The sequence below is a fragment of the Entelurus aequoreus genome, linkage group LG03, assembly GCF_033978785.1.
Source record: "Entelurus aequoreus isolate RoL-2023_Sb linkage group LG03, RoL_Eaeq_v1.1, whole genome shotgun sequence".
Lineage (NCBI taxonomy): Eukaryota > Metazoa > Chordata > Actinopteri > Syngnathiformes > Syngnathidae > Entelurus > Entelurus aequoreus.
In genome coordinates this window covers 72724543-72743432 of record NC_084733.1, presented here as the reverse complement: position 1 = coordinate 72743432, position 18890 = coordinate 72724543, and the positions used below count along the sequence as shown (strand labels likewise).

Sequence of the window (18890 nt, the reverse complement as noted above, 5' to 3'; positions counted from 1 at the left end):
TCTACAAGGTGTAAACACTCCATTTTAACTGTAGATTAATGAACAGATTTCCTTTGACGCAGGTGTTAGCTTTGGAAATTAAAATGTACAGGGTGATTTCATAGTTTCTCTCAGAAATGAGTGATTCCATAATTGTATCACTCTTGCTTCATCTAAAAATGAATCTGTTACTGTTTCTTAAAGTCAGAAAGGTCCCATTTGAAATGACAATAGTTTTGTGTCGTGTCTGCTATCTGTATTATTTTTTTTCTCCAAAATTAAACAACTGAATTAACATTCTCCATGTCTGGTGGATCCATAATTTTGTAATCACCAAAACTTGGTTTGTATATCTAGTCCAAACCAGCTCATGCTCCTTCCCCCAGAAAAGTGACATTCCTTGTCCTAAGAGTTAACATCTGCAGCCTAGTATTGGACCACCTCCAGTGGTAAACTCATTGGAGGGTATCAATTTTACAATTGTTTTATATATCTTAATATGACTTATTTGTCGAAACTCCTGATAGTTTATTAAAATTAAATTAAAGACCTAAATATTGAAAGTAGAGGCTGCCACAGTATGGTCTGTACCACATTCTTACATCTGTAAGTCACCCAGGTACACAAAAAATGACTATTTATGTATTTTTTAAATCATATAGGATATTATTGGAAAGAAGCTCATTTGTTTTTCCAGACGGACTTGTGTGAAGGTCAGGATATTCCTCCTCTTCCTCCAGCCCAAGAGAACAGGATGTCAGCAGGGATAGGCTCCAGCTTACCCATCATGACCCTAAACAGAGTAAGCAGTATGGTAGATGTATAGATGAACATGTTGTCCATGCTGCACTCTAACTACACACCTCTTTTCTGCCCAAAAACATTAAAGTCAGCTCCATTAAAGGCTCTAAATTGCCCTGCGAAGTCCATCCTTGTGTTTGTGTGTGATGACCAGTGGTATTTCCTGCCGTGTAAAACGGTGTGCGTAGAAGAATTGAATGGAAGGAAACGTGGCGGTTGACTTTTTCCTGTCACAAAGTTACCGCCTGTTCACTGGTGTGAGAAATGTAGTCAGTGTTCAGTTGTGAGTGAACAGTAGACATGGATACTCCTCTTTTGGTTTTATTTCTTCTGCTCAATGTCACTACTGCTTGTGAGTACACTATTTTTATATTCATTATGATTAGAAGCAGGTGAAGAATGCTCTATAGCACAAGTGACACTGTTTTAAGGAATTGGCTTAATGTCAAATATCTGAAAAACGAAATGCTTTAGTCCATCTTGTTTGATTATTATTACTACTAATAATAATAATGTACGACAGCCTTATAGTAGATTGTTTTGTCTTTAGGTTCAAATACAGTACAGTACAGTGTTTTCAAAAGTGGCGCCCTCTAGTGAAACAATCAGTTTCTCATTACGTTTCAGACAAAAGACACACGTCCACTCTCTCCTCTTCAAAGATGCCACAAGGGTCAAATGTCATAGCCGGTGGACATTTGCCGACGTCGACGCAACCTTCAAGTTCAATTCCAGACAACAGGTCTACCGATGCACCATCGCAACGCCGACATGAGACTTCCTCATCTTCATTGCTGGAGCAGAATCAAGGGTCGACTGATACAGTTGGGACCTTGTCCGCGGTAGGCGCATCCACCGCCAGGATGCTGCCTCCTTTGGCACCTCCCTCGCCACACTTTTCAGAGACTCCACAGCCAACAAAATCTAGAAAGCCACCTGACGTGTCACATGGGTCACATGACTTCAGATCCGAAGCGACAGACAGCGCCTCAACAGTCATACCACCAATGTCAGCGGGTCGACAAGGGCGGTCCGCAAGCGTTAAAGCCAGGCTAGCCACAACAACAGCGACTGAACTCAGTGGATTGCCTTTAACCACGCCCCTAAAAACCTCTGTGATTACCCCTTCAACCTCACCTGTACCTAAAAACAACCCTTCAACAACACCTGTATCTACAAACTCAGCCGTGAACATTGCTTCAACCTCACCTGTATCTAAAAACAACCCTTCAACAACACCTGTAACTACGAACTCACCCGTGAACATTGCTTCAACCTCACCTGTACCTAAAAACAACCCTTCAACAACACCTGTAACTACGAACTCACCCGTGAACATTGCTTCAACCTCACCTGTACCTAAAAACAACCCTTCAACAACACCTGTAACTACGAACTCACCCGTGAACATGGCTTCAACCTCACCTGTACCTAAAAACAACCCTTCAACAACACCTGTAACTACAAACTCACCCGTGAACATGGCTTCAACCTCACCTGTACCTAAAAACATCCCTTCAACAACACCTGTAACTACGAACTCACCCGTGAACATGGCTTCAACCTCACCTGTACCTAAAAACAACCCTTCAACAACACCTGTAACTACGAACTCACCCGTGAACATAGCTTCAGCCTCACTTGTACCTAAAAACACCCCATCAACAACACCTGTGAACAAGCCTTCAACCTCGCCTGTACCTGTAACCATACCTTCAACAACAACTGTACCCACACCGTTAACCTCACCTGTGAACATCCCATCAACTTCATCTGTAACTAAAAACACCCCTTCAACAACAACTACAGCCTCAACCTCACCTGTGAATATGCCTTCAACTTCAACTTCACCTTTACCTGTAACCCTGCCTTCAACTTCACCTGTACCTGTAACCCTGCCTTCAACAACAACTGTACGCATGCCCTCAACTTCACCAGTGAACATGTCTTTAAATTCATCTGTACCTGTAAACATAACTTCAACAACAACTATACGCACACCCTTAACCTCACCTGTGAACATCCCATCAACTTCACCTGTAGCTAAAAACACCCCTTTAACAACACTTGTAACTACAGCCTTAACCTCACCTGTGAACACCCCATCAACTTCACCTGAAAGTAAAAACACCCCTTTTACAACACTTGTAACTACAGCCTTAACCTCACCTGTGAACATGCCTTCAACTTTACCTGTACCATCACACTCAACCTCACCTGTTGGCATGCCTTCAACCACAACTATAATCATGGCTTCAACCTCAACTGCAGCTGTGACCACGCCTTCAACTTCAACTGTACCAATGTCTTCAACTGCAACTGTAATCAGGACTTCAAACTCGCCTGTAAACATGCCTTCAATAACACCAGTAACAATGTCCTCAACCTCAACTGTGAACATACCTTCAACAACACCTGTAAGCCTGCCTGCAACCTCACTTGTAGCCGTGCTTTTAACCTCAACTGTAGCCATACCTTCAACTTCAACTATAAACGTGGCTTCAAACTCACCTTTGACCACACCATCACCAACACTTGTAACCATTCCTTCAACCTCACCTGTCAACTCAACCTTAAACTCACCTGCAACTATGCTTTCAACCACAACTATAATATTGGCTTCAATCTCGCCTCAAACCACAACTTCGGCAACACTTTTAACTACACCTTCAACCTCACCTATACCTGTAACCAAAACATTAACACCTGAGACAACACGGTCCACTTCACCTGTAACCATGCCTTCAACCGCACCTGTACCTGTAACCCCGCCTTCAACATCTAAAAGCATGCCTTCAACCTCACCTATAACCACGCCCTCAACCTCACCCATCCCTGTGTCCAAGCCTTCAACAACATCTGTGACCGCGGGGTCAAGCTGCACCGCTAACTTCACGCTGGTAAAGGCCACAGTGGACTCAATCGTGTTGACGTTCAGCACGACACGTTTGTGCTCCAGCTTCACAGCGGTGACACACAACAGCGTTACTGAATGTGAGCCGACTTGGAGGCTCAGTTACACCTTCACTTGTGAGATTGCATCGCTGGAGGCGGGGACTTTGTACCACCTGACTGTCACCTCGGCTGTGGATGGAGAGGGAGGCAAAGTGTCTGTGCGCACAGGTAAGAAGAACCAATCTTGTCATGTCTCACCATTATGTGGAAATGTCGTTTTGTCATAGGTTTGCATAGCCACCAGAATGTGCTCTTCACTCTGGTTTTTGTTGACTCTCTCAGTTTTCGTCTCGTTACACCATCAGGTTAAAACCATGGAGGATAAATGATATTTCCATTGGAAACTTTGCCTTTCCAGAAAGACTGTATCATAAAAAGTGTCCTTCCTTCAAGTCTGTACTTCCTGCAGTCGTGATATAAGTGCGTTTGTAGAGGACGCAGACTTCCTGTCTCCCATTGTTCTATTGTTGTTGACGTGAGGTGAAGCAGCACTCACTTTTCCTCTGAAGTGATTAGTCCTAAATGCAGGCTAGCTTATTTTTACATCATATAGACAGTATGTGTTTGACTCACTGACTTGACCAGGACTACGAAACTAACAAGGACTAGATCATCAGACCTGATTAATGGGTGCTTTCAGTGACCCGCAAAAATTATTTTATTGATAGTAAAAGAGTCAAAGAGTAGCAGCCGTGAATTATTGTGTCCTCTGGCAGACCCGCTTGGTCCGACTCAGCTGGAAGTCCACAAAGATCCCAATGACTCGTTGGGCCTGCTGGTGTCCTGGTTTCCATCCAAGGGTCACGTGGACTGGTACGACGTCACTCTAATGGAATCCAGTTCGGGATCCATCCACAGGATGAATGTATCAGGAAGTGCGACCCCCCAGTCGACCTTCGGGTTTCTAGTCCCTGGGACCCAGTACAAAGTGGGCGTGGTTGCAAAAGCCGGCGGTAAGAGTGCACCACCCGTGCACCTGCTGGCAAATACAGGTGAGGTAAAACGTCACGTTTTTTTTACATGGCCTTCAAATGTAATTGTCTCTCTGGTCCACCTCAGCTCCTGCCCCTGTGTCCCACTTGAAGCTGGAAAACAACGGGATTGCAAAACAGCTACGTGCCTCCTGGCTCCCGCCTGCAGGTGGTGTTAACTTCTACCATGCGACTCTATCAGCCCATGGCGCTGCCCCCCTGCAGCTGCACCTGAGTCCAAATGTGACCCAGGCCGTTTTCCAGGACCTGACTCCTGGGCGCCACTACGAGCTGTCGCTGCAAACCCAAACGGAAGGAGGCACCGCTGAGGCCAGGACTAGCGCAGCGACAGGTACCATGCAAGTCATCCACAAGTGTCAATCAACAGAACAATGATTAGATTTTCAGTTCTTAAGCATTGCTTGTTTTGTTTCAGTTACTAGTGCGGTGTCGGAGCTTTCAGCTTGGCCGCTGTCTGACGGCACTGGTTTGAGTCTCACCTGGTTGCCACCCAGCGGTGACTGGGACAACTACAACGTGTTACTGCGGAATGGATCCGAAGTTCTGGTTAACGTAACTATCAGCAAGCTGAGTAAGCACTACTTGTTCTCCGTCACCAGCCTGGGCCTGGTACCGGGCCGAGCATATGGCGTGGAGGTCACAGTGCACAGTGGAACTTTGAGTAACACAGCGCGTTGCCAAGGACAACTGGGTTTGTTTACTTTGGCTTCTTTTGGTTGTTTACTTTCACTTCCTTTTATGAAAGGACTGAAGACATAATTTTGTTAACTGTCACCTTCTACCCCGTAGCCCCTCAGCCTGTTCAGCAGCTACTTGTCCATCGTGCCGATGAGTCCACCATCACCATCCAGTGGCATGGTCCGCTCGGCGAGTGGAATGGTATCACGGCAATCCTCCAACAAGGCGAGATGCACTCAATCCTAATTCAGAAGCTCCTCCCCAAAGAGGCCAAAGGATGCACCTTTAGCGAGCTGACATCAGGGCGTCTGTACACCGTCACCGTGACAACCAGAAGTGGCAACCTTAATAGCTCTGCTTCTATCAACACATGGACCAGTAAGATTTTTGTACCATTTTCATTGGTTATGCTGGATAACTAAAAATGTATACCTAATTTTTATTGTGTCTCTTAGCTCCGTCTCAGGTCAACAGGCTGCAGGTTTCTAATTTGGGAAGCACCGAGAGCCTCCTGGCCCAGTGGGACCAGGCCAATGGGGACCTGGACTTGTATCTTGTACTGCTGGTCCACGAAGGCAGCGTCATCAAGAACGAAAGTGTGGCTGTGGTCGCTAGCAGCCTCAGTTTCCGGGGTCTGAGGCCCGGCGCTCTCTACAGGGTAGTGGTGACCACCGTCCGAGCAGGACTTACGTCCAGACAATCTGTGGCAGAGGGACGCACAGGTAAGACCAGTCAGTCACTCCAAACAATAACAACAGAAGCAGACTTTTTAACTTCCAGTTGGTTTTCTGGTTTTCTCAGTCCCTGCTGCGGTTGGTGAGGTAACCGTCAGTAACAATGGCCGAATGGACTTCCTAAGTGTGTCGTGGCGTCCTGCTCCAGGTGAAGTGGACAGTTACTTGGTGACCCTGAGGGACCAAGACAAAATGCTTCACACATTCGTCGTCTCTAAATCAAGCCACGAGTGCGTTTTTAACTCTCTGGTGTCCGGTCGCCTCTACAACATCTCCATTGGCACTCGCAGTGGAACCTTCCAAAACCATATCTCTGTCCTGGAGAGGACACGTGAGTCGCACACGGAAAATGCGCACTTCTCATTGTTGTCCATCAGTAGTTTGGTGCTCTTGCCAAAATAAATGCTTAAAATGTTAAGGTGAAACGTTTTTCTTTGAATGTTTGTCATTATTCAGAACCCTCAAAGGTCCAGAACCCCACAGCGACACATGGGGCTCGTGATGACTTTCTGAAGGTGTACTGGCGTCCTGCCTCAGGAGACTTTGACTTGTACCAGGTGTCCATCAAGCACAACAATGTTGTGTTGCAGAACCAGACAGTGCCAAAGACGCAGAATGAATGCGTCTTTCACGGTCTGATACCAGGTCGACTCTACACAGTAGTGGTGAGCACCTGGAGCGGGACCTACGAGACCACCACTTCTACCTATGGTCGCACATGTGAGTGCTCAATTTCTTTCTTTGGTGATGTCATCTGCTAACATTCACGCACAACTTTGTTAAGACTAAATAATAGCAATTCACCTCTTGTGTATCTTCCAGTCCCGGCGGCCGTGCGGTCCTTATGTGTCGCTAAACGGACCTCAGAGGATCTTCAGGTGGCATGGTCACCGGCCCCAGGTGACGTGGATCACTACGAAGTGCAGCTGCTTTTTAATGACATGAAAGTGTTCCCCCCACTCACCCTTGGCAGCGGCGTGGGGGAGTGTGTGGTGTCTTCACTCACACCTGGACGCCTCTACAAGGTCCTTGTGTCCACCTTTAGTGGCCCCAACCAGAGGACTCAATTCATCGAGGGCCGGACAGGTTGGGAATACAAACTGGACACACAGGACTGCACAAACATTCCAACATACATTTCACACCAACGTACACCATTTTGTTTTCTCCTGTTTAGTTCCCAGTCAAGCAAAGAACATCCACGTGAGTAATGGCGGCGACAGCGGCAGTCTAAAGGTGAGCTGGACGCCGGGTCAAGGCGACATGGACAGATACATCGTGGTTCTGTACAGACAGAACCGCCAGCTGGACTTGCGGTCCGTCCTCAAACATCAAAACCAGGTAGTCTTCGGCTCCTTGCAGCCCGGTCAGCTGTACGAAGTGACGGTGCAGGCGTTCAGCGGCGAACTCTCTAACAACGACACGGCCAAGGGACGCACAGGTGAGGCCCAGGCCAACCCAGTTGTGCTACTTGTGTTCTGGTCACATTACAACCATGTCCTGTGCGTAGTCCCGTCGCCAGTGACGGCACTACAGGTGGAGAACCTGGCCGGTACCAGCAGCCTTCAGGTGAGCTGGCAGGTAGCTGCGGGCGTGTCTGACGGCTACTTCCTGCAGCTGCTTGAAGAGCAGGGCATCGTGTTAGTGAACGCCACGCTGCCCCCCACGTGCACCCAGCACATGTTTGACAGTCTCACCCCGGGTAAGAAGTACCGCCTCCTAGTACAGACCATCAGCGGTGGACTCCAAAGCATTGTGGTCAGCGCTGAGGCTTGCACACGTATGTACAGACTTCCTATTTGTGCAGCTAAGCCACTTTTTCATCACATTATATATCTTTAGGGTTTGACTAGCTTCCTCTACCTGCCAGGACCTGCGGCTGTCACCCACCTGTTGGTCAAGAGCAACACCACCACCAGTCTGTCCTTTCAGTGGAGTCGGCCAGTGGGTCACTTTGATTCGTACGACATCTTACTCTATGGCTACGACAATGCCTTGCACGTGAGACGCCGGGTTCCTCCTTCCAGCCAACAGTGCTCTTTCCAGGCCCTCCGACCCGGTTCTGCATACAAGATAGTGGTTGTGACTCGAAGTGGCGAGCAAAGCAATGACTCCAGCATTTGGGCCAGAACAGGTGAGGAGTGGATGACAAGACTTAAAACAACTCAGGTGTTACAACTCTGAACATTAGTTTGGATCAAATTGTGTGACCATCACCATCATCCCATCTATTTCTTCCCCCCAGTCCCGGCAGCAGTCACGTCTCTACGAGCTCATAGTGGGAATCAGTCGAACCGTCTGCGAGTGGACTGGAGACGAAGCGAGGGCGACGTGAGCGGGTACCTCCTGTCGCTCTATGGCCCCGATGGCTCACTGCAAACACAGGAGCAGCTTCTGCCAAATGTCACAGAGTTCGTTTTCGGTGACCTCAAGCCTGGACAACTGTACCGCGCTGAGGTCCTGAGTCACAGCGGCGAACTAGCCAACGGTGCTAGTATTCAGGCCAGGACAGGTGCGATGCAAAGAATTGTTACTGTAAAGTCACCTGAGCAGTAACCGTGTATGTCCCGTTAAGCTCCCAGACCGCCAACATCGTTCCTGTTCGGAGGGGTGACCAACACCTCCATGGAGGTCACCTGGATTGCCCCCCCTGACTCTGACTACGACGATTTTGACCTGCAGTGGACACCGCTTGACCGGGTGACCATCATCAACCCGTACGAGAGTCGTACGTCCGGCAGTCGAATCCTGAGAGGGATGTTCCCTGGACGCCTTTATAACATCAGTTTGCGTGCTGTTAGCGGGGCCATGCAGTTTGGGGCCACGCCTTCCTACAGTCTGCCCATCCAACGCAGCATACGCACCAGTACGTGCCCTCCTGACCTCCAAGTGAATGAGAGGTCACATTTCTACGTGCTAATCTTGTTTTGGTACCACAGAGCCTTCACCCGTTCAAGGCCTGCACTGCCACCCTCAGAGCTCCACCTCTATTTCCTGCTCCTGGGTGCCGCCGGAGGCTGACTTTGACTCCTACACCATTGAATGTGTGCACAAAGGCTCACAGACTCTGGTTTACTCACGCCGCACAGGCCGCCTCTCCACCGCCTATGTAATCAGCCAGCTGGAGCCTCACAAGCGCTACACAGTTTGGGTCAAGGTCATCTCTGACACCAGCACCAGCGAGGTGGCGCAGGGCACCGCGGCCACCATGATAGACCGTAAGTTACGGGACTAGTCCAAAGTGGTGGAGTTGCTACCTGAAGGTTAACTTTGTCATGAAACTGTCTGCAGGTCCTCCTGTACCCCCTCTCACCACTCGAGTGGACGTCACGTCAGCGTTGGTCACCAAGTCGTCCATCTTTTTCACGTTCAACTGCAGCTGGTTCAGCGACGTCAACGGTGCCGTTAAGTTCTTCACCGTGCTAGTGACCGAGTCCAAAGGCAAGGGAACATGTGGCCTTCTAGCATCCCAAAATAGTCACAAGAAAAGTGCTCGCAGTTGCTAAGTTCCTTTTTTTATACAAATTGTGGTCCAATGAAGGTGTGGAGAGCGAGCAGCCAGAACAGCACCACCCACTGCCCTCCTATGTGGACTACAGCTCTAACAGTTCCATCAGGGCCTACCAGACAGCCGTCTTTGCCAGTAGCTCCAACGACGCCTGCAGTTTTGACATCACTTTGGGGACAGGAATGGACTCGCTGGGAGGGTCCTGTGACCGCCCAGACCTGCACTCAGACCTACGGGCTGGCATGCGGCACTTTTGCGACGGACCACTCCGACCCAAAACTGCGTACAGGTGCTGATACACACACACACACACAATAGCATTACACTCCATTAACACAAACATCAATGGTGTCATCTAGGCTCAGTGTTCGAGCGTTCACACACCTCTTTGACGACTCTTCTCCGCCGTTGTACGCCGACACCTTCCTATCCCAACCTGTCGTCACGGCAACAGGTGAGGTCAGCGGCAAATGAGCGTGTATGCGTGTGCACAAATGACCCTTAATTTCAAGGGTGCTCTCTGGCAGACCCTCAAAGCGGCGTCATAGAAGGCATCAGCGCCGCCGTCATCCTGATGGCCGCCATTGCGATAGTCTCAGCGCTGGTCGTCTACAAGCGCAACGCACGCAAAGTGTGAGTTCCTCTCACTCTGGGCCTTTTCTCACGTGGAAGGTGAGTCTAATGCATTCTGTGGCCCAAAGTGTGCAGGAGAGAGCAACAGTCGACATTTGTGTGATGAGAGAGCGACCGTCGCCGCGGGGTCACCTGGGGGTTAGAGGGTGAGATCATGTGACTTGTCTTTGCAGCAGTACCTGACGAAAGTGAGTTGTCTGTCAGCAAGGCATTCACTTGTGTTGCCGGCTCGTTAGACTCATTTAATTGCAGAGTAAATCTATACTGCTATGCAAGCTGCACACTGACTATTCTAAATGTTTATAGTGTTGTCCATTGACAAGATATACTGGAATAAAACTGCTGAAATGTGTACTCACTAGTAAGAGGTACTGTTCACTGCATCCACTAATGATGTCGTGAAAAAAGACTAAAAGTTATTTCTTTCTTCTTATAGGAAGCGTCGACACATGTTCAGGTATAAATTTAAAAAAAATGCTTCTTTGAGTTATACTTTTTTGGTAGTTGCTTACTTCCGCTCTGCTCCACCAGCCCCATCAGAGTGGCCGACTTTGAGCATCACTACAACAAACTCCAGGCCGACGCCCGCTTCCTGCTTTCTGGCGAGTATGAGGTGATGCCCTTGTCTCTATCGCTACATGCGTCATATTGTGACACCTGTTGATGTATTATATATTTATTTACGCTGTTATGTCAGAGCCTAAAGGACGTCGGTCGGAACCAACCGCTGGACTCAGCTTTGCTACCGGAGAACCGCGGCAAAAACCGATACAACAACATCCTGCCCTGTGAGTCTGTCACACAAACACACACTTTGGGGTCTCCTGGTCATTGAGCGTTTGCTTGCAGACGACTCAACAAGAGTGAAGCTGTCGTATGTGGATGATGACCCCTGCTCTGACTACATCAACGCCAGTTACATCCCTGTGAGACACACACATGCACACACACCCACATAATGAAGCTGACAGTTCCTCACAAACTGACTTCTTGTTGTTGTGTTTTAGGGAAACAACTTCCGTCGGGAGTACATCGCCACCCAGGGCCCGCTGCCAGGAACCAAAGATGACTTCTGGAAGATGGTGTGGGAGCAAAACGTGCACAACGTGGTGATGGTCACACAGTGTGTGGAGAAAGGCCGGGTAATTAAGTCATCATTGTTATAGTGCAAATCTGGGGTGTCCATATTCATGCACTCCAAATCAATTTTAGGATTAAAAATATTATATATAAATATATTATAATATTATTATTACAATAATTATAATATCAAATAGCTAATAATTTAATAGTAATAACTAGCTCACTAATATAAGCATATATTAAAATATTAAATTTACTTTATACATACATAATAAGCTATAGTACAGACCTTGGGTAATATTTAAACATACAACTCATTAATGAGGTGTTTACATTTAGGAAATAGCCCTCTGTGTTTTTGGCAGCTAAACGCGTTAGAACAGTGTGTCTTAATCATTGTTAGGCCGCGAGCGCCCTATAGGGCCACAAAAAAATATCAGGTTCTCAGCTGTGGTCCGTATGGACAGCAGCGGTACTTAGTTGTAATGCAATTTTCCACCACGTGTGGCAGTAGTGATGATATCAAAAAGTCTGGAGCTCATTCCTTAAGCGCAAAAAATATGACTGAAGTGGTGGAGCTGTATTTTCATTTGCACTTAAATTTTATTAACAGTTTATTCCTCAATCCTATATTATTATATTCATTATTAATTCATTTAGATTTTTTTATATATTAGCACTGCGTAACTGTATGTAAAATTGTTTTCATCAGTTCTTATGAGTCTGTTCTTTTGCAGAATATTTCATTAGTATTTATTTTTTTAATCAGCATGACCTAATAAGCCTTGATAATAATCCTTGATTAACACATGCTTTTATATAGTTTTACAAGGTTTATCCTGTTAAACTGTAAACAGCAGGCACAATACATTAAAACAACATTGAGAACTTGTTGAATTAGGTCCTGAAGTTGATCAACTCAAACCTACCGTTGGAACAACATGCTTTTTGACCATGTTTAATCGATGTTGGGTTCTGACGTTGATTTGACCATTGAATTTTGGTAATTTTCCAACCAATATTTAACAACACAAATACAATGTTGAAACTACATGCTTTTTGATGACGTTTACTCAATGTCAGGTTATAAAGTTGATTTGATATTTGTTAATTTCCTAACCAACAACGTGGATCCAATGTTAGACACCAACGTTGTCTCCATTTACAAATACAACTATTTTGCAATGTTGTTTCTAAGTCAGTTTTAAAGGAAATGTATGTGTAATCAGCGTTGTATCAATGTTTTGTGCCTGCTGGGCTCCCTATAAAGCAGAAAAGTTAGGCCCCGAGGTCAAAAAGGTTAAGAACCCAATTAGAGCATTTAGGCTAGTAACCAAGTATGTGCGTGTGTGTTTTTATGTGTGTGTGTGTATGTGTGTGTGTGCAGGTCAAGTGTGATCACTACTGGCCTCGGGACCATGACCCCCTTTACTATGGAGACCTGATTGTCCGGATGCTCTCTGAGTCGGTTCTCCCTGAGTGGACAATCCGAGAGTTCAACATTTGCAGCGTAAAGACCTATCATTGTTTACATGACTTGGCACTGGACAGTGTGTGGCATTGTGGGTAATGTACTGCTGTACATATATATGCATGTGTGTGACAGGAGGATGATCTGAGGTCCATTCGGCTCATTCGGCACTTCCACTTCACTGTGTGGCCCGATCACGGGGTCCCGGACACCACCCAGTCGTTGGTGCAGTTTGTCAGAACTGTCCGAGACTACGTCTACAGGAGTCCTGGTTCTGGACCCACTGTGGTCCACTGCAGGTAGGCAGCTCGAGATTTGGATTTTCCGTAAAGGTGTGAATGATAGTTAATGCTGGTGTAATCCTGTGCGTCAGCGCGGGTGTGGGTCGCACAGGAACATTCATTGTCCTGGATCGGGTTCTGCAGCAGTCGGACAGCTCGGACACGTTGGACATTTACGGATGCGTCTTTGAACTCCGCCTCCACCGCTCACACATGGTGCAGACAGAGGTGTGTAGACAAATTCGCAATAGTCATTCAGGAAAGGACATTCGTCATGTGCCCCGTTGACCATCTTGCAGCGCCAGTACGCGTTCGTCCACCAGTGCGTCCGGGATGTGTTGCGAGCCAGGAAGTTGTGTAGGGAGCAGGATGACCTGGTCGTGTACGAAAACCTCAACCTGAGCGAGGTGAGTTTCGCTTTTTTCTTTGGTTTTCTCTCCCAATACATGTATGTCGTGATGACGACTGCAAATGTTACGTTTGTGTGTCCTCAGAGGCTGCGTCCGCGACATTCAGACAATTTCATCCTCTGATACTGTGTGTTCCATGGGCCTCACAAGGGGCAATGTGGTTAGCATGTCTGCCTCACATTCATTATTAGGGTTTAAAATCTCCATCTGAACACCTCGGGTTGCATGTTTTTCCACCCACATCCCAAAATGTTAGGCTAATTATATTTTCTAAATTGTCCATCAATGTGAATATGAATGGTTGTTTGTATATATGTGTCCTGCGATTGACTGGTGACCAATCCTAAAGCCAGCTGAGATAGGATCCAGCCTACCCATAACCCTATAGTAGTGCTTCTCAATTATTTTTTGTCATGCCCCCCCTTGGTGGCATAATTTTTCTTACGTCCCCAGACAACTTATCATGCCCGCCGCACTATATAAGAAGTGCTGGTCTATGGATTATACAACTTTAAACCAGGGGTTCTTAACCTTTTGGACATCTGGGCCCAACTTTTCCACTGCATAGGGGCCCACAGCCAGCCAAATATTAACTCTTGATCTTAATCATATTCAATAATTATAGCGGGCATACTTACAGTTTAACAGTGCTAAAATAAATCAATTATAACTAAATTAATAACAATAATAATAATATATATGTTTCTTAAATAAGGGTCAATAAATTTTAAGTTCAAATGAAAATACAGCTTCACCACTTTAGTCATAATTTGTGCACTTAAGAAACTTCTCTATGACTTTTAGCTGTTCTTCTGTTTGTTTGATTTTTTCATTAGTGCCACAAGCGGTGGAAAAATATATTACAACTAAGTACCCCCGATTTTGCGTAATGCACTGATTGGTATTAAATGTTCATAGATGTGAAATTACAGCCGGCTTTGCTCTGTGATGCAATTGTGTACTCTCTCTCGGCTGTGTTGTTTTTTTCCTACTACTCCGAGCGGGGAGCAAACCCAGGTTGCCGGTGTGAGAGGCGAGCGTGTCGACGACTGAGCTAAAAGTCACAAAGGAGATGTATTCATTAATTAAATTATTTTTTTAATTTATATTTTTGCGTTGATGCCGTTAAGTAAAATCATGATTTTCTTTTCAAACTGTGTTTTCGTGGGCAAGCGCGGTGCGAAGGCTTGGGACGCGCCCCCAAAAATTACATCAGCCCCAGGGCTCCATTTAGGTTAAGGCAGCCCTGGCTGCGGTCCTCAATGGGACCTGGAGAAACAGGCAGACCTTTAGGTGGCGCTTGCGGCCCAACAACGGGCCCGGTCCTATGGTTAAGAAACACTGCTTTAAAAGATGTCTGTATTTCATGTATGCAACCCTGTTTTAGCACAACCAATAGACCTGGGCAATGGTCATATTTCTCGGTTGAGCCTGTTGATTAATTTGAGCGTTGCTGCCACCTAGCAGGAGGCTTGTGTATTGTTCAAGAATGAAAAAAGACACTAATACTGAAAGTCCCGACCTACCCCACTATTTGAGAAGCACTGCCCTATAGGAAAAAGTGGTGTAGAAAATATATGTATAATCATGCTTTATGTGTACATATTGTTGATTGGGATGATTGTTTTTGCACATTGCTGTTTTAAGTATTACAGAGTCTTGTGTACATGTATATTGTCTTGTTATATTTATCAGGCAGAGTATAATCAATATATAATATAATCATAGTATATAATATATATTATCCCTTGTGTGGTGTTCGGGTCTGTGGGACCCGTTTTCATTTTTTATTAAAAGAAAACTGATACAATTAATTAATTTTTCAAACTGAGACTCACTGACTTTGGCTCATTTTCTGTGAAGAACATATATCAGAATACATATTTAATGACCACACACCATACACCCCCCTTACACATTTCTATTACATATAAGATGTCCGGGTCCACTGGACCCGGGGCTAATAGAAGTGTGGAAATTGATGTTCCGTGTACCACACACACACACACACACACACACACACACACACACATACACACACACACACACACACATACACACACACACACACACACACACACACACAGCAGGCCTAGACAGGAGGAGGACAGAATGTAGGTACACAGAACATCAGAGGGTCAAATGTGCGAGAAAATGAGAGCAGACAGTGTTGACAAACATACTTACCAACACTCCTGATTTTCCCGGGAGACTCCCGAATTTCAGTGCCCCTCACGAAAATCTCCCGGGACAACCATTCTCCCGATTTCCACCTGGACAACAATATTGGGGGCGTGGCTCAAAGGCACTGCCTTTGGCGTCCTCTACAACCTGTCATCACGGCTGATTTTCCTCCATACAAACAGCGTGCCGGCCGAGTCACATAATATATGCGGCATTTACACACACATGAGTGAATGCAAAGCATACTTGGTCAAAAGCCATACAGGTCACACTGAGGGTGACCGTATAAACAACTTTAAAACTGTTACAAATATGCGCCACACTGTGAACCCGCACCAAACAAGAATGACAAACACATTTCGGGAGAACATCCGCACCGTAACACAACATAAACACAACAGAACAAATACCCGGAACCCTTTGCAGCACTAACTCTTCCGGGACGCTACAATATACACCCCCGCTACAACCAAACCCGCCCCCCATTTCCTGAATTCGGAGGTCTCAAGGTTGGCAAGTATGTTCAATGTTGACAAACAATGTTGCAACATTGTGTGGGAACTGCAGGTGCAGAAACACAAAAGAAGAATCCCTAGTGGGATGCAGAAACTGGCAGAGAAATTTTCCGTGCAACGTTCATATTGTTGTTACTCAGCCAGCGTTTGTGGGTCTGATGGACCCGTTGCATTTAGTGGCTTTTAATGTCTCACAATCAAACACTTTTATGTTAAGTATCTGTATCTGTTCAGTATTTTAACATAAAAGTTTTTGATTGATTGATTGATTTTTTGATTGAAACTTTTATTACTAGATTGCACAGTGCAGTACATACTCCGTACAATAGACCACTAAATGGTAACACCCAAATAAGTTTTTCAACTTGTTTAAGTCGGGGTCCACTTAAATTGATTCATGATACAGATACTGTATATACTATCATCATAATACAGTCATCACACAAGATAATCATCAGAGTATATACATTGAATTATTTACATTATTTACAATCCGGGGTGTGGGATGTGGAGGGGGGGGGGGGGGGGGTTTAGTTGATATCAACACTTCAGTCATCAACAATTGCATCATCAGAGAAACAGTGTAGGACTGACTTGGTAGGATATGTACAGCAAGTAGTGGACATAGAGAGAGAGATCAGAAAGTATAAGAATAAGTATCTACATTTGATTATTTACAATCTGGGGAGGTAGGATGTGGAAGGGAGGGTGTTAGTTTAGGGTTGAAGTTGCCTGGAGGTGTTCTTTTAGTGCGGTTTTGAAAGAGGATAGAGATGCCCTTTCTTTTACACCTGTTGGGAGTGCATTCCATATTGATGTGGCATAGAAGGAGAATGAGTTAAGACCTTTGTTAGATTGGAATCTGGGTTTAACGTGGTTAGTGGAGCTCCCCCTGGTGTTGTGGTTATGGCGGTCATTTACGTTAAGGAAGTAGTTTGACATGTACTTCGGTATCAGGGAGGTGTAGCGGATTTTATAGACTAGGCTCAGTGCAAGTTGTTTTACTCTGTCCTCTGTGTTTGATTGTGAGGCATTAAAAGCCACAAAATGCAGCGGGTCCATCAGACCCACAAACGCTGGCTACCTTATCCCAATAAACATCTGTTTATTGGGATAAGGTAAACATCTGTTCAGTATTTTAACATAAAAGTGTTTGATTGTGAGGCATTAAAAGCCACAAAATGCAACAGGTCCATCAGACCCACAAACGCTGGCTACCTTAACCCAATAAACAGATGTTTATTGGGATAAGGTAAACATCTGTTCAGTATTTTAACATAAAAGTGTTTGATTGTGAGGCATTAAAAGCCACAAAATGCAACGGGTCCATCAGACCCACAAACGCTGGCTACCGTATCCCAATAAACATCTGTTTATTGGGATAAGGTAAACATCTGTTCAGTATTTTAACATAAAAGTGTTTGATTGTGAGGCATTAAAAGCCACAAAATGCAACGGGTCCATCAGACCCACAAACGCTGGCTACCTTATCCCAATAAACAGATGTTTTTTGGGATAAGGTAAACATCTGTTCAGTATTTTAACATAAAAGTGTTTCATTGTGAGCCTTTAAAAGCCACAAAATGCAACGGGTCCATCAGACCCACAAACGCTGGCTACCTTATCCCAATAAACAGATGTTTATTGGGATAAGGTAAACATCTGTTCAGTATTTTAACATAAAAGTGTTTGATTGTGAGTAGAGATGTTATCGGCCGATAAATGCTTTAAAATGTAATATCAGAAAATATCGGTATCGTTTTTTTTTTTTAATCTGTATCGTTTTTTTTTGTTTTTAACTAAATCAAGATAAAAAAACACAAGATACACTTACAATTAGTGCACCAACCCAAAAAAACTCCCTCCCCCATTTACACTCATTCACACAAAAGGGTTGTTTCTTTCTGTTATTCATATTCTGGTTCCTACATTATATATCAATATATATCAATACAGTCTGCAAGGGACACAGTCCGTAAGCATACATGATTGTGCGTGCTGCTGGTCCACTAATAGTACTAACCTTTAACAGTTAATTTTACTCATTTTCATTAATTACTAGTTTCTATGTAACTGTTTTTATATTGTTTTACTTTCTTTTTTATTCAAGAAAATGTTTTTAATTTATTTATCTTATTTTATTAATTTAAAAAAAAAGGACCTTATCTTCACCATATACCTGGTTGTCCAAATTAAGAATAATAATGTGTTAATTCCACGACTGTATATGTCAGTATCGGTTGATATCGGTATCGGTAATTAAAAAATTGGACAATATCGGAATATCGTATTTCGGCAAAAAGCCATTATCGGACATCCCTAATTGTGAGGCAGTAAAAGCCACAAAATGCAACGGGTCCATCAGACCCACAAACGCTGGATACCTTATCCCAATAAACAGATGTTTATTGGGATAAGGTAAACATCTGTTCAGTATTTTAACATAAAAGTGTTTGATTGTGAGGCATTAAAAGTGGCAAGCCACAAAATGCAACGGGTCCATCAGACCCACAAACGCTGGCTGAGTAACAATATGAACATTACACAAGGGTTAGATGATGTATTTTCAATCGATGTAAATGTGACATTTGTTCGTCTCTTTCAATAAAATAACTAATATGTTAGTTTTTTTGTCTTCATGACGTGTTGAAAGCAGCCGAGCTGCG

The 18890-nt window shown here is 45.0% G+C and overlaps 1 protein-coding gene across 1 annotated transcript; it reads left to right on the top strand.

The window, feature by feature from the left end:
* Window positions 1-1023: 1023 nt before the first annotated feature.
* LOC133646837 (receptor-type tyrosine-protein phosphatase beta-like) lies at window positions 1024-15325 on the top strand. Its single transcript, XM_062042656.1, has 31 exons — window positions 1024-1132; window positions 1408-3903; window positions 4452-4727; window positions 4795-5058; window positions 5143-5418; window positions 5517-5783; window positions 5861-6127; window positions 6207-6470; window positions 6596-6859; window positions 6962-7225; window positions 7317-7580; window positions 7650-7919; window positions 8010-8273; window positions 8385-8651; window positions 8715-9005; window positions 9079-9357; window positions 9431-9580; window positions 9681-9936; window positions 10007-10101; window positions 10175-10280; window positions 10349-10426; window positions 10717-10737; window positions 10812-10893; window positions 10978-11068; window positions 11130-11206; window positions 11288-11422; window positions 12751-12873; window positions 12970-13133; window positions 13208-13343; window positions 13415-13522; window positions 13610-15325. The coding sequence occupies exons 1-31, from the start codon at window positions 1081-1083 to the stop codon at window positions 13646-13648; spliced, it is 7986 nt and encodes a 2661-aa protein (XP_061898640.1). The 5' UTR covers window positions 1024-1080; the 3' UTR covers window positions 13649-15325.
* Window positions 15326-18890: the final 3565 nt, after the last annotated feature.